This window comes from Ctenopharyngodon idella, chromosome 5 (genome assembly GCF_019924925.1).
Source record: "Ctenopharyngodon idella isolate HZGC_01 chromosome 5, HZGC01, whole genome shotgun sequence".
Taxonomy (NCBI): Eukaryota; Metazoa; Chordata; class Actinopteri; order Cypriniformes; family Xenocyprididae; genus Ctenopharyngodon; species Ctenopharyngodon idella.
The window spans coordinates 13342402-13356557 of NC_067224.1; the positions used below are offsets into that span (position 1 = coordinate 13342402).

A 14156-nucleotide genomic window follows, 5' to 3' on the forward strand; every position below is an offset into this window, starting at 1 on the left:
AAAATAGTTAACTTTAAAAATGGATCAGTATAGTAAATTGTATAGTAGCCTATACAGTAGGTGCACTGCAGGAAAGAAATTACCTATAAATGACTAGGAAGGACAAGCTGTTTTAGATAGGCGTTTGGTCATTTTGACATTGTAAAGCTTAAGTGTGTCCAAATCAATACAAGACTTTTAAGAAATGGTGTCATTGATGTACAGTGCAGTAAATCAATGCATCATGCAGTATTCAGTGCCTGATACTGCCTGCCTGGTCACCACTGAATTGCTCACTGGATGAATAGTTTAATGGTCATTATTTGATTGGACATTTTATGAATTGTGATTGCCACTAAACACAGAAAAAAATTGGTGTCTTTCAACGCCCATTGGAATTATTACATACCAATGAATATGAGTGAATAAAAGAGCTTGATGGTTGTATTATATTGGGTCATTAGATGGACTGACAGATAATTGACAATTATTGCCAGAGTGCGAGAAAACAAATATCGCCAGGGCTGTGGATTTTAAGATGCAGTCAGAAAATTGTCCCAATTTTTAGCAATCAGACAGAGAGACTAGAAAGAAAGATGTCAAGCTTGTCATTCTTCTTTTTTTCTGGCAAGTGCATACATAAGATGAAAAGAATACACTTCAACTACATGTCAATTAGAATAGCCTAATCCCAATCAAGTAATAATGTTTCACACTTCTTTTTATCCATCTCACATGTTTTGAGCAACTTTTAGCATCAAATTGTTGTTAAAAACAAATGTGTTCAGTATTATTAAAGAGACACGCTTTTTACAATTTACAGTCAATAATATGATAATTTTCAAAGTCCTTTCAACTCAATATTCTCTTATAAAGATTATACAGTTGTAAATACCTGCTACATCTAATAATTGGAAATAAATAAATACAGAACCATCTAAACTGAAGTGATGTTTCTTGATGGATTGTTAATAAAAGTTAACTTTTTAAATGTGGTATTACACTATCGTTTGAGGTCAGCATTATTTTTTAATGTTTGTAAAAAAAAAAAAAAAAATCTTATGTTCACCAAGGCTGCATTCGTCTGACCAAAATAAAAACAGTAATATTGTAAATAAATAAATAAATATTATAACAATTTAAAATAGCTGTTTTATATTTTAATAAAATGTAATTTTTTCCTGTGATGGCAAAGCTGAATTCTCAGCATCATTACTACAGTCTTCAGTGTCACATGATCCTTCAGAAATCATTCTAATAGGCTGATTTGCTGCTCAAGAAACGTATCTTATTATTTTCAATGCTGAAAACAGTTGTGCTGCTAAATATTTTTATGGAAAAGTGTGATACACATTTTTTAGGATTGAAAAATAAAACAGCTGAAGAATAAAAAAGCATTTTATTTATGATAGAAATCTTCCGTAACATTTTATTAACATCACTTTACTGTCACTTTTTTACTGTCACATCAATATAATGCATCTTTGCTAAATAATAAAGTGATACTTTCTTGTAAAAAAAAAAAAAAAAATGTTACTGAACCCAAACTTTTAAACAGTATGTATTCAATCAGCACTTAAATCAAATACTCCCCAAATAAATTTTTATACATCAAAAGATATCAAGTAGCACAGATGCTGAAATAGTGGACAGTCTCAGTGAGTCTCAGGTCTCTGAGGGCAAGAAGTACTGGTTATCTGACAGAAAGGGCCTTGCAGAGGTCTGGTATCTGTCCCGTGGAGAGATGCTGTCATGAAGTGGGTTCCTCTTCTGTCTGGCTCTACAGTTTTGAAACCAAACCTAGGAATTCAGTACTAGTTACAATTAAATTCTTCATTTAAAAAAAAAAAAAAAAAATTAACATGCTAAAAAGAACAATTCAATTAAGCGAGTCACTATGGCCCAGTTTCACAGACAGGGCTTAGATTAAGCCAGGATTAGGCCTTAGTCAAATTATGACATTTAAGTAGCCTTTTTAAACATGCCTTAGAAAAAACATTTATGGTGTGCATCTTGAGACAAAACAATGGCAATGACATATTTTAAGATATGTCAGGGCAAGTTGCTTTCAGTTAAAACAGCCCAAACATACATTTTAGTCTGGGTCTAGGCTTAAACCTTGTCTGTGAAACCAGGCATAAAAGCTTAAGCTTATGTTCTGTACCTGTATGACTCTTCTGCTCAGCCCAGTCATGTCTGCCAGCCTCTGCAGAGTCTGTGCATCAGGATTCTTGTCTTGGATAAAGTGGGTTTGCATAATCTGTAGAAATCAAATACATATATAAGCCCAATCTGATATGCAAAGATTTATGAGTATTAAACATTTGTTTGTGGTTTAGGACAAGTCCTTGGAATTTGTTTTGCTCGTAAAACCATATTAAAGTATGTAATACAGTAGCTCTGTTACAGTCCCTTTCCCTCTTTTACCACAGGTGGAGAAAAAGCATCTGAAACGTACCTGTAGCTGTTCTGAAGTAAATGATGTACGAGGTCTTTTAGGCGGCTTTGGGAGATACTGTATGGGTATAGCTCCGTACAGATCATTTCCTGTTGTGATACAAATTACCTTATTTTAAATGTTCCTTGTATTAGTGTATTCTTGAGAGGATGTTGTTACCATACACCGATCAGGCATAACATTATGACCACTGACAGGTGAAGTGAATAACACTGATTATCTCTTCATCACGGCACCTAGTGGGTGGTGTATATTAGGCAGCAACATTTTGTCCTCAAAGTTGATGTTTTAGAAGCAGGAAAAATAGGCACAAGCATAAGGATTTGAGCGAGTTTGACAAGGGCCAAGTTGTGATGGCTAGACAACTGGGTCAGACCGTCTCCAAAACTGCAGCTCTTATGGGGTGTTCCCAGTCTGCAGTGGTCAGTATCTATAAAAAGTGGTCCAAGGAAGGAACAGTGGTGAACCGGCGACAGGGTCATGGGCAGCCAAGGCTCACGTGGGAAGCGAAGACTGTGTGGTCCGATCCAACAGACGAGCTACTGTAGCTCAAATTGCTCAAGAATTTAATGCTGGTTCTGATAGAAAGGTGTCAGAATACACAGTGCATCGCAGTTTGTTGCGTATGGGGCTGCATAGCAGCAGACCAGTCAGGGTGCCCATGCTGCTAACATCTTGGTGCCAGATATTGCAGCACACCTTCAGGGGTCTAGTGGAGTCCATGCCTCAACATGGTCAGGGCTGTTTTGGCAGCAAAAGGGGGACCAACACAATATTAGGAAGGTGGTCAAAATGTTATGCCTGATCGGTGTATGCAAGATATTGTTTTAATGTCCTTTTCCGCTGGTATTATGTATGAAAAAAAATAAAAATAAAAATTACCATTGTCTGACAAGCGCTGCAGGTTTAGTAGCATTATGTCGTAGTGAATGCGACAGAGAACCTGGTTCTCTATCAAGCCGAACTCCTCCCCTGTAGAAAGCTGCCTTTTACAGAAGATGCAAGCGAAGCAGGTAAGATGATATATGCCATTTCCTGCCCTCCGAACCCAGTCATTTGCACTGACTTGATGGCTACATCGAACACATTTTATGCCGAAAGTACTGAAAAGAAAATGTATCATTTTCTTGCTGGTATACATCATTCTGTAATCATGACATTTGTCACAATAATTTTGTGACAAAGCTTCAGTTTTCTCAATTTTCTTCTTCTTTGGCAATTTAAGTCGGCTGCAATTTGCAACTTTGAATCCACGTTCATTTAAAAAAAAAAATACAGTTAAACTAAAGTTTAGTGTTTAGGAATTGTTTAAACAATATAGCCTACAGAACAAACAGTGCAGAGGACATTAGTGAAAGTCCTGATGTTAAACCCTTTTTATAAGTTAACATAATATATTAAGATAAAATGTTGCCTATTTCATCATTAAAATTAAACCTTTTACCTTTTTATAAATGGAAAGTTTTCTGTTTACTATAAAATTATTAAAAACAGTTTTACAGTATAATGTTATAAGCACATGCAGTAGGCTATGTTGTCAACCAACGCACTATAAATGTAAATGAAAATCTTCAGAAATGGAGGAAACCTTGGTGAAAAAGATTAAACACTTTACCTGTTATAATCCGTTCTACAGAAAATCTCTTTATTTCTGATAAAGCAGCTGTTATGGTGACCCAAGGACACTGCGCACACCGAGCACTGCAAACATTTCAGATGCCACGTTAATCCATTCACCTGCGAGAAGAAATAACGTTAAATATCGTCTTTAAACGCTCAAAAATATTTTATTATTGTCGTATTCATTTATTATTATACTAATTATAGTAGTATTAAATGTACAAGATATGTTAACAAACGTATTATAACTATTTTTTATCCTTTTTTTTTTCGCCGTCATTGTGAGGATCATAAGCACCTTCAGCACTTGTCGGTCCACAATTTCCGTCCCGCAGCGCGCGCATATGAATGAGGACGATAGCGATGAACACTTTGATGTCAAAACAGGCCCTTTCTCCCTCAAACTCCGACAATGATGGTTCGACTTTGGAAAAAATATTTTTAGAATACCTACGTTAAAATGTATTTCGTAATAAATGAGATTTTATCTGGTTTGGTAGTCAAATTAAAATAAGACAAGACTTAATTCTAGCTACTTACCATTTCTGTGCGCGAGGATAGCCTACTTGAAGCGATGAGGAGACTGGGATTTAAAACTCGTTCACACAAATCCTGAATATGGAAGCTAATGCTACACTTAGGTCCAATTATAACAGAATTATCGATTACACTCTTAACCTCTAAGCCCTTCAGAATGATTATCATTTGCCATATAATAAGAGAACAGAGAAAGTCCATGCAATTAGGATGACTTGAAATGTTCATGATTGGAGACAACCAAAGAGTAAATTTCAGCTGTCAGTCACAGGCAATAAGGCCATCATCAAAGAACATAGACAGGAAATTCAATGCAAGCATTTTGTGCCATTGCAAGCCAGCTTGACACATATCATGGAGTTTTGTCAGTTCACAAGAAAAAAAATCCTTAATAATAAAGATTTATTGTTATATTGTTGAAAGTTTTATTTTATATAATGCATTTATATTATTGTATTCATTGTATTTTAAATATCTGAGAGATTTAGATCTCTAACCTCTTTACTGCCAACAAATATCTTTAATTAGCCTATAGCAGACTTCAAGAATTAATGTTGAATACAATGACTTCTATTTGTTCAGTAACTTGGTTATGTGGTAATCTATCTATCTATCTATCTATCTATGTATCTTGTTTTTTCCTTCACTAGCATTTAAGCATAAGTCTTTACATCATTTTTATGATTTTTAAGACCTAAAAAATAATTATTTTTAGAAATGATGTGTAATCAAATGTCTTACCACAAAATCAGTAATACTGGAATGATATTGGAACAATATGCTGCTTCTGAGCCACTTTGTGGCTAAAGGTGCTTCCCGAATGACAAATCATCAATTACATACAGTGCTTCATACAGCTGAATGCCAGAGAGATGTTTACATGTAGTTTCCTGTTGATCAGATCAGAGTCAGTTATTCCACAAACACTTATGTCTGAATATGTTTGGCTGTATAGCAGCTCTGTAATGATTAAACACATGTCTAGTAATATCCTGTTAGCCCTTTGGGTGTTGTGGTGCTAAATAATGTTCAGCTGACAGCATCATACAGATCTGGGTTTTCAGAACTGCTTTATATACAGTTGCATGAAAAAGTATGTGAACCACTTGCAGAATCTGTGAAAATGTGAATATTTTTAACAAAATAAAGGAGATAATACAAAATGCATGTTATTTTTTATCTAGTACTGTCCTGAGTAAGATATTTTACATAAAAGATGTTTACATATAGTCCACAAGACAAACATTCACTGATGCTCCAGAAGAAAACACGATGCATTAAGAGTCGGGGGTGAAAACTTTTGAACAGGATGAAGATGTCCAAATTTTTCTTATTTTGTTTAAATATACATTTTTTTCATTTAGTACTGCCCTTCGGAAGCAACAGAAGATACTTTCATGTTTCCCGGAAGACAAATTAAATACAATTTACCTTGATCTTCAAATTCCAAATGTTTTCACCCCCCCCCCATCTATTAATGCATCATGTTTTTTTCTGGAGCATCAGTGAATGTTTGAACCTTTTTTAATAGTTGTGTTTGAGTCCCTCAGTTGTCCTCAGTGTGAAAAGACGGATCTCAAAATCATTCAGTCACTGCTGTAAAGGGTTCAAATATGCAAAAGATGGTGGAAAACCGAAGAATCTGCAGGACCTGGAGGATTTTTCTGAAGAACAGAACTCAGTTTAACTGCTCAGAACAAACAAGAGACTCATGAAGAACCATCACAAAACAAACAAACAGTCGTAGATCATCCAGGTAACCACACACAGTATTAAGAATCAATGGTTCACATACTTATGAATGGGGTTATTTTAATAAATACAGCTATTTTTTTGTCTTGTGGATTATATGTAAACATCTTTTATATAAATTATCTTACTCAGGAGAGTACTAAATAAAAAAGAACATGCATTTTGTATTATCTCCCTTATTTTGTTAAAATTATTCACATTTTCACAGATTCTGCAAGTGGTTCACATACTTTTTCTTGCAACTGTATATTCAGGAATTAAATTATAAAGTTAAGTCTCTAATATGAGGCAATAAATTGTTAGATTTAGAAGTACAGGATTATTAGATGATTTGATCTTATATGCTGAAAAGCTCAAATCCCTTCAGCTGAAGGTTGTGAGGATGTTCTTTTCTGTGATTTTGTGGTAGAGAGGAGCAGGGCATGTTTACAATAGGGTAATTTATGAGAAACTTACCCTGGAGGGGCTGAAGAGTGTGATAGTTGGGCTGTGGAGCTGACAGAGATTGTAAAAAGTCTGGTCGTAAAAGTTGGGGAGGCATTTTACTTGAGGGCTTCTTTTAACTATTGTCAAACAGTTAAGCTATTTAGCTTGGAAATTTCTTTCAGTATAGTTTACAATGTGTTAGTCAGTTCCAAAACTGATAAGTGTGTGAACAAGTTCAATTAAAGATTCACACCTACTTCTCCAAGGTTGTTTTTATGCTAGATCTGATAGAACTCAATTTTTATTAGTATTGCCTAAATTATCGTTTTACATGCATGCCATGTTCTTTTCCTTTTAGAAAAGAGGGCAGTTTTTGTGATCATCTTTCTAATTTCCCTGAAGTTCAGCCTCCAGGGCATACAGCCAGAATGGTGAGCAATCATTTTGAACCATGTTAACATGGATCCTGCTCGAACAGGATTAAAAATGTTTGATATTTCCAGTTAAATGTACTGCATATGACCTTACAGCAACGCACAATTTCTTTGGCATTTGCAACATTTCTGAAAATTGTAGGCCTATAGGCATAATATTTTCATCTTGTTTACTCCTGTAGCCACAATAGACTATAAAATATTATCATTATTATAACGAGCTTAAAAATGATACATTTGTAGATCCCATATTGCATAGTGTTTGTTGTTGTAAAGTAATTTGGCTATTTGGACCATCAAATGTTTAACTCAGAAGTAACAATGTTATGCTTATTGGACTGTATTGGATACTTTGTTGCAGACTTTATAATAACATTGAAAAATATTGTAATAAAGCACAATTTGTAACATTGTGGAACCAGTCATTCAGTTCGGGCAGAGCACTGAAATTAAATGAGTTCATCTTCATTTGTTGTGATTAAAATTAAACATTAACATGTTGCTAATTAATTTTCATGAATCCTTGTTCCGCTTATAAAACCCTTGTTTTGAAGTAAAGAATTTACTGGGGCCAAATTAGGATGTGACTGCATTACAATGAAGCGAATTACTTCAAATACATTTGAAGTAAAACACAACACAAGACCACCCGCCGCATAAAGCGCGTCTAGTGATGCTCTTGCTCAACAAATTCAGACACACGGTGGCGCTCCAGTAATTTCATTCTTTTCTTTTTTTTTTTCTCTCAATTTCATCTCAAAACTGCACAACTGTTCCAAGACGAGATCCATTTCTATTTCGCATTGGTATTTTAATCGCGAGTGTAGTCTGAGGGGAAAGGGTGGAGTTTCCTGATATTGTAATTTTATTTTCGCTCTAAAAGTTCCATTTGAACGATTTTTTCTTATCAGTCTGCAAAAATCCTCCGCGGGTCTCTGTGCACGAACTGACTTTGGCATGAAGGCTTGCATGGGCAGATAAACGACATGGAAATATTTAACACCACTTTTTGAATTCTTTTGTACTCGTACTTTTTTATTTAATTAATTTTGCGTTCTAAACTGCAATGAAAGGTGAGCAATTAACTTTTTTAAATCTCTTAGATTTATATAACGTATATCAACTTTTGTGGCAAGCCCTATCAGATATCTTGCTTTGCAGTGTTTAGCTTTTGCCTGAAGTGGACGTTTATCCTGCTGCTGAGTCTCTCTTTATGTGTTGGTGAAGAAAGCCCAACTTCATCAAACACTGGTAAGTATATCTCCATTATGTGTGTCATGGTAAAAAAAAAAAAAGATATCAGTGCATATGCCAGTATTTATTTAGATTGGAGACGTAAACTGAACTTTAGTGAGGTTGACAATTTAGAAGTGACAATAAATTCTTATTTTGATTTCTCTATATTTTCTCTCAAACTCATTTTTTTTTCAGAATATGAAAAAAAGTATATAGTATATAGTATAACATCTTTAACATACCTCGAATTTTGTTAAATCACACAACAGCTTCAAATAATTTATCAGAGATTTCCAGCATGACTCTCCTTTTCCTTTCGTCCTCATGGAGGTATGCGTAAGCAGCAGTGAACAAGTCTGGTCTTGGTTGTGTAGTATGCTATCTTTGTATCAGTCTCTCTGTTTACATAGTTTAGTTAATTGAATCGCTAACATGTTGTTTTGTGTTTTGTGAATAGACTAGTAGTTAACCAAAAATTTTGGTCAAGTTTCTCTGCTCACTGTTGCATGTGCGTGAGCTAGAGGATGTTTGTATAATGAGTGGAAAGTACTGGAGAAAATGGAAGATTCTGGTTATCTGCCACACAATTTGTGCACAGTAACCACATTTCATTCAAAATTTCTTCTATTTTTAGGCTGTCTGTCATAATGTTGTCAAGAGAAGTAGAGGGTCATGCCACTGACAACCATGAGCAAAGATATGATGTGTCTTGTATTTATGAATAAGCCTTATCAGGGGAAGCCTGTTGCTTTATTTCTAACGAGAATAAATGAATAGTATTGTGAGAAATGTCTTTAAAAATGGATTTGAGAGCATAGTTTAACAATTCACTGTACAATACTGATAATTTCACTTATTTCAAATGTTACATTTGACACCATGAAAGAAATTAGTGCAGATGTTCATGCCATTTTGGTCATGGTTGCAAAATCATCTATCCCAAAGTGAAAAAAAAGTACACTTCTACAATGTACTTAAAGGAACACTCCACTTTTTTTGAAAATAGGCTCATTTTCCAACTCCCCTAGAGTTGAACAGTTGAGTTTTACCGTTTTCGAATCCATTCAGCCGATCTCCGGGTCTGGCGGCACCACTTTTAGCATAGCTTAGCATAGTTCATTGAATCTGATTAGACCGTTAGCATCTCGCTCAAAAATGACCAAAGAGTTTCGATATTTTTCCTATTTAAAACTTGACTCTTCTGTAGTTACATTGTGTACTAAGACCAACGGAAAATGAAAAGTTGCGATTTTCTAGGCCGATATGGCTAGGAACTATACTCTCATTCCGGCGTAATAATCAAGGAACTTTGCTGCCGTACCATGGGTGCAGCAGGCGCAATGATATTACACAGCGCCTGTGACCCCCTGCTTGCACAGGGAGCGTGCCTTGCAACCATGGAGACATTTGTGAGAGATGTATATCATTATATCAGATGAATATCATTGCTTTAACACACTCAACCCAAAGCCCGGTTCGTTTGACAAGTGTGATCGCTTCGTTCCGTGCCCGGGAGCGGTTCGTTTAGCCGGTGTTGTGCCGAATTCTGACCCCCGCCAAATTATTACCCCCCTAGTAGGTGTGAGGGAGGGGTTAGGATTAGGCAATCAGGTAGCAACCTCAACGAGGGGGGTAATAATTTGGCAGGGAGTCAAAATTCGGCACAACACCGGCCCTGGTCCGCTTGGGAGAGGTGGGCCAGAGCGCGGTTCAGTTGGGCTCGAGTGCGGTTCGTATGCAGTGTGAACGCTAACCGTGCCAGAGTATGGAACAGCTACTACTTTTGTGTGTGCTACTGTCATCATTATGACGGAAAACATCTTTATTACTACTTGGATAGTACACTTATCAATTAATGTAATTAATTTGAGTGTATTTGGGTTTATAACGGGTCTGATTCTCACCTTACTGATGAACAGGAACTGTAGTTTGCGAGTAAAGCCGTGTTATGGAACCATTAGACTCATAACAACAATAAAACTTTTTATAACTTTGACTGTATTATGGCTTGTTTTTCCCAGTTAATCCTTGTTGCTATTACCCTTGTCAAAACCGAGGAATTTGTGTTCGATATGGCCTGGACAGATATGAATGTGACTGCACCAGAACAGGATACTATGGAGAAAATTGCACTATACGTATGTAACTTGCTTTTATCTCATTCCGACTGTATATTTGTACTGTACTCTTTGACTGTATGATGTCAAAACAAAATGATGGGCTAAGATACAGGTAATAATAATGTTTTTCCCTAACCTGAAAATTAAGGCTAACATTTCTTCCATTTTGATATTAAATTAAGCTGTGTGTAACATAATAGCGTTACATAAATCTCTGTGAAATGGCTGAATGATTTAAACAGAACAATAAATTATCACAAATGTTTTGGAAGCAAATACCTCTTTTGACACAGTTCAACATCTGTGCCAACCTATTACTGGCAGAGAGAAAGGCTCAAGACCAATTTTTGTTCTCCTACAACCCCCCCCCCATCTATGTCAGCCAGCCCTGCTGTCTGTCTTCTTTTCCGTTTCTCTTTTTATGTTTCTACTTCCTGTCTCTCTCAACTTTTTGGCACAAGTGATCTTGCTCAATAAAAGGTTTTGCACAAAGTTTCAGCAGTGGTAGGATGATTGTGTTAGGTAAAAGACAAAAAAACAAAGATGCATGTGTTATGAAAGAGCTTTGTTTTCTGGAATAATTAGATTGCTTAATTAGTGTCCACCAATTTGAGTACAAGTTTTCAAAGGAATTCTGGGACACATGTCCATTGTATTTGGAATATATTGTTCTAATTCAGGGTGTAATCATAATCCCACACAGTTGCACATTTTCATTCTTCATTACATTCACACTCTTAACCTCTTTCTCCTATCTGTTCTTCAGCTGAGTTCTGGTCTCGAGTCTATCACCTCCTGAAGCCCAGTCCTAATGTTGTCCACTATATCCTAACCCACTTCGAATGGCTATGGGGCATCATCAACAGGACGTTCCTCAGGGATTGGCTCATGCACAAAGTGCTCACAGGTTGGTTTTTTTGCACATACTCAGCATGGGTTGTGTGTTTGCATTCATAATGTTGCTCGTGTATTTATGTGGGATTATTACAGGCATAAATAGTATAACACAGCTTTAGAGTGTTATTAGATGGCAGTGTCTACAAAGTGTACACATTTATTTGGCTTGTTGTTAGGTTCAGTTTGTCTCTTGCGTAATGCACTGCACAGTATGATATGCCTTGTGTCACTGTTCCTTCAGACTTGGACATTTGTTAAGACATTTGTTAAAGGGGACTTATAGCTAGAGACGGGTTGGGAGTCAATTACCAACCACCTAGTTGGTTAATGCAGGGGGTGTCCAAACTCAGTCCTGGAGGGCCACTATCCTGCTGTCAATTATATTCACAATTATATTAATTTACATTCCTGTGTTTGTATTAGTGTTAATTTCGTTAACAAAATCTATGACGAAAAATGTTCGTTGACAACCTTTTTTTCTATGATTAAGACAAGACGACATCAACATCATTAAATGATAACTCTGACTATATCAACATGGAATATGTTTAACATAAAAAGTCGAGACTAAAATGTAGTTTAAAAAAACTTTACCAAAATCTCTTTTGTTTTTGTCGAATAAAAAGAGGAGACAAAATATTACAGACTGCTGTACAAGCCTCTACGAGCTTTCATGCTTGTGGTTACCAGATGTCAAAAGGGTCATTCCGTGTCAACTCAACCAGAGGTCCCCGGCTCAAATTTTTGATTTTGTTTATATTTTTTTCTGTTGAAAGTCAAACATAAATAGTGATGAAACACAGAGATTTCAAAGGGAAAGTTTATTAAGATTGAGAATCTAGAAGGATATTAGGATATCTTGAATACTTTTAGAGTTACAGACATGCAAACTTTGGAAAAGGAATATTCTTTCTCCATATGGCATAGACAGGTATGTTCTATGCAGTTGAGTTGATAGAAAAACACGAGATACATTTCTAGTTTCAACATTATTTGTTCTTCAGATATTCCTCTTTAAAAGAAAAAACATATCTGCTGTATGCAAAGTGGCCCACATTTGGTTTTTGACCACTGAAAATGTGTACAATTTACCAATTTACTCATGGAGCCACATTAAGATCTCCGTATCTCTGGGATTGAACCATCAAGGGCCTTTAAAATGAAGATACCAAAAGGAAAGTTTGTTAAGAACCAGAATCTAAAAGGATATTAAGATATCTTTAATCTTGAGTTACAGGCATGCAAACTTGAGGCAAAAAAACAAAAAAAAACAAGAAGTGCCTTTTGCCATTTTTAACTGTCACCGTTGGCATGTAAAGTAAGAAGGATTACTAAAGTCAACAGATTTTACTAACAGACCTACCAATCTCTGTGTAAAAATAAAATAATGATCCTGCCATCTTTCTAAAGTCATTTTCTCCCCGGTGATTTGCTTAATATTTGCAATCTGGCAACCATGCTCACGCGCTTTCTCTACACTGTGGAAACGCCCCGCTGATAATCTGAAAACACCGGCCCACAAGTAAACTGGAGTTTAGCAACCTTCATTTCAGATTTTCTGCTTAAATGAAAGTGTCATTCAGCCAGTCTGTGTTCTGTCACGGGTCGCATGTGCTGTTTTCTGGGGGCCACTGTAAAGTTTATTCCCAACCCGTATTAAACACACCTGAACAACTAATCGAGGTCTTGGCCCAACTTTACTGCACTGCCATCTATCCACATGGTTTAGCATGTTTTAGGGCTTTTTCAGACCAGTAGATTGTTTGCTCCATTCTCTCCAGTATTAAGTGATACTGCGGGTCACATCAGAGTGCTGCAGAGATGACATGTAGGCCAACCTGGAAGTTAACATCACTCTAGTTCTCTTGAAAAAAAGCCAGAATTTTCCATCGGCTATTATATTTTTGCAGAAAATAAGCCCTGTGACCAACAAAAGTTTATGATTCTTACATGTTTTGTTCATCAAGATAATCTTCACAAATGCATAAATGCAGAGTATTTTAAGTTAAAGTCCTTGTAAAGTCAATTCTGAGAATTGTTTCTAAACACATTATAAATGTTACAAATGTATTGCTGAAACACATTTCAAACTCTGAACTATGCAGTACTGAATTGTGGAGTTAGGCGTTAAACAGTTTTTCACCAATTCTGAGTCCAGGATTTTTTGGGGAGGGCTAAAACGGTGGCTTGATGACGCCCCTAACACTATCATAACTACAGCGTATTAGCATCAGTGGCTCGCCCAATGTCCACCACATGCCCACCAATGAATGAATGAATTAATGAGGCATTTATATAGCACTTTCATATATACTACTGTATATACTGTATATCACAATTTTTTTTAATTCAAAGCGCTTTACAATCATATCAGGGGTCTCTTCTTAACCACCACCAGTGTGCGGCATCCTCTTGGAGCCACAGTACAATGGCGCCAGTGCGCTCACCACACACCAGCTATATGTGGAGAGGAGAGTGAGTGATAGAGCCAATTCAATGGATGGGGATTATTAGGAGGCTATGATTGGTAAAGGCCAATGGAGGGAATTTGGCCAGGACACTGGGGTTACACCCCTTCTCTTTACGAGAAGTGCCATGGGATTTTTAATGACCACAGAGAGTCAGGACAACGGTTTTACGTATCATCCGAAAGACAGTGCTTGTTACAGTACAGTGTCCCCGTCACTATACTGGGGT

General features: G+C 36.3%; 2 protein-coding genes across 3 annotated transcripts in view; one reads left to right on the plus strand and one right to left on the minus strand.

Annotated features, from left to right (window-relative positions):
- Positions 1-1361: 1361 nt before the first annotated feature.
- Positions 1362-4517, minus strand: lhx6b (LIM homeobox 6b; the record flags this gene model as incomplete). The annotated part of the gene is made up of 6 exons (XM_051894795.1): positions 1362-1779; positions 2144-2239; positions 2438-2526; positions 3320-3540; positions 4053-4174; positions 4356-4517. Coding segments are annotated over 6 exons (825 nt in total), but the record flags the coding sequence as incomplete, so codon positions are not given.
- Positions 4518-7941: 3424 nt separating this feature from the next.
- ptgs1 (prostaglandin-endoperoxide synthase 1) overlaps positions 7942-14156 on the plus strand; it is a 30147-nt gene continuing 23932 nt past the window's right edge. Inside the window, exons 1-4 of one of the 2 annotated variants that reach the window (XM_051894793.1) lie at positions 7942-8279; positions 8368-8457; positions 10464-10580; positions 11329-11469. In XM_051894793.1, coding sequence (XP_051750753.1) covers positions 8273-8279; positions 8368-8457; positions 10464-10580; positions 11329-11469 — 355 coding nt within the window. In that variant the 5' untranslated portion in view covers positions 7942-8272. The remainder of the gene's footprint in view (positions 8280-8367; positions 8458-10463; positions 10581-11328; positions 11470-14156) is intronic. The other variant, XM_051894794.1, reaches the window with a different exon arrangement.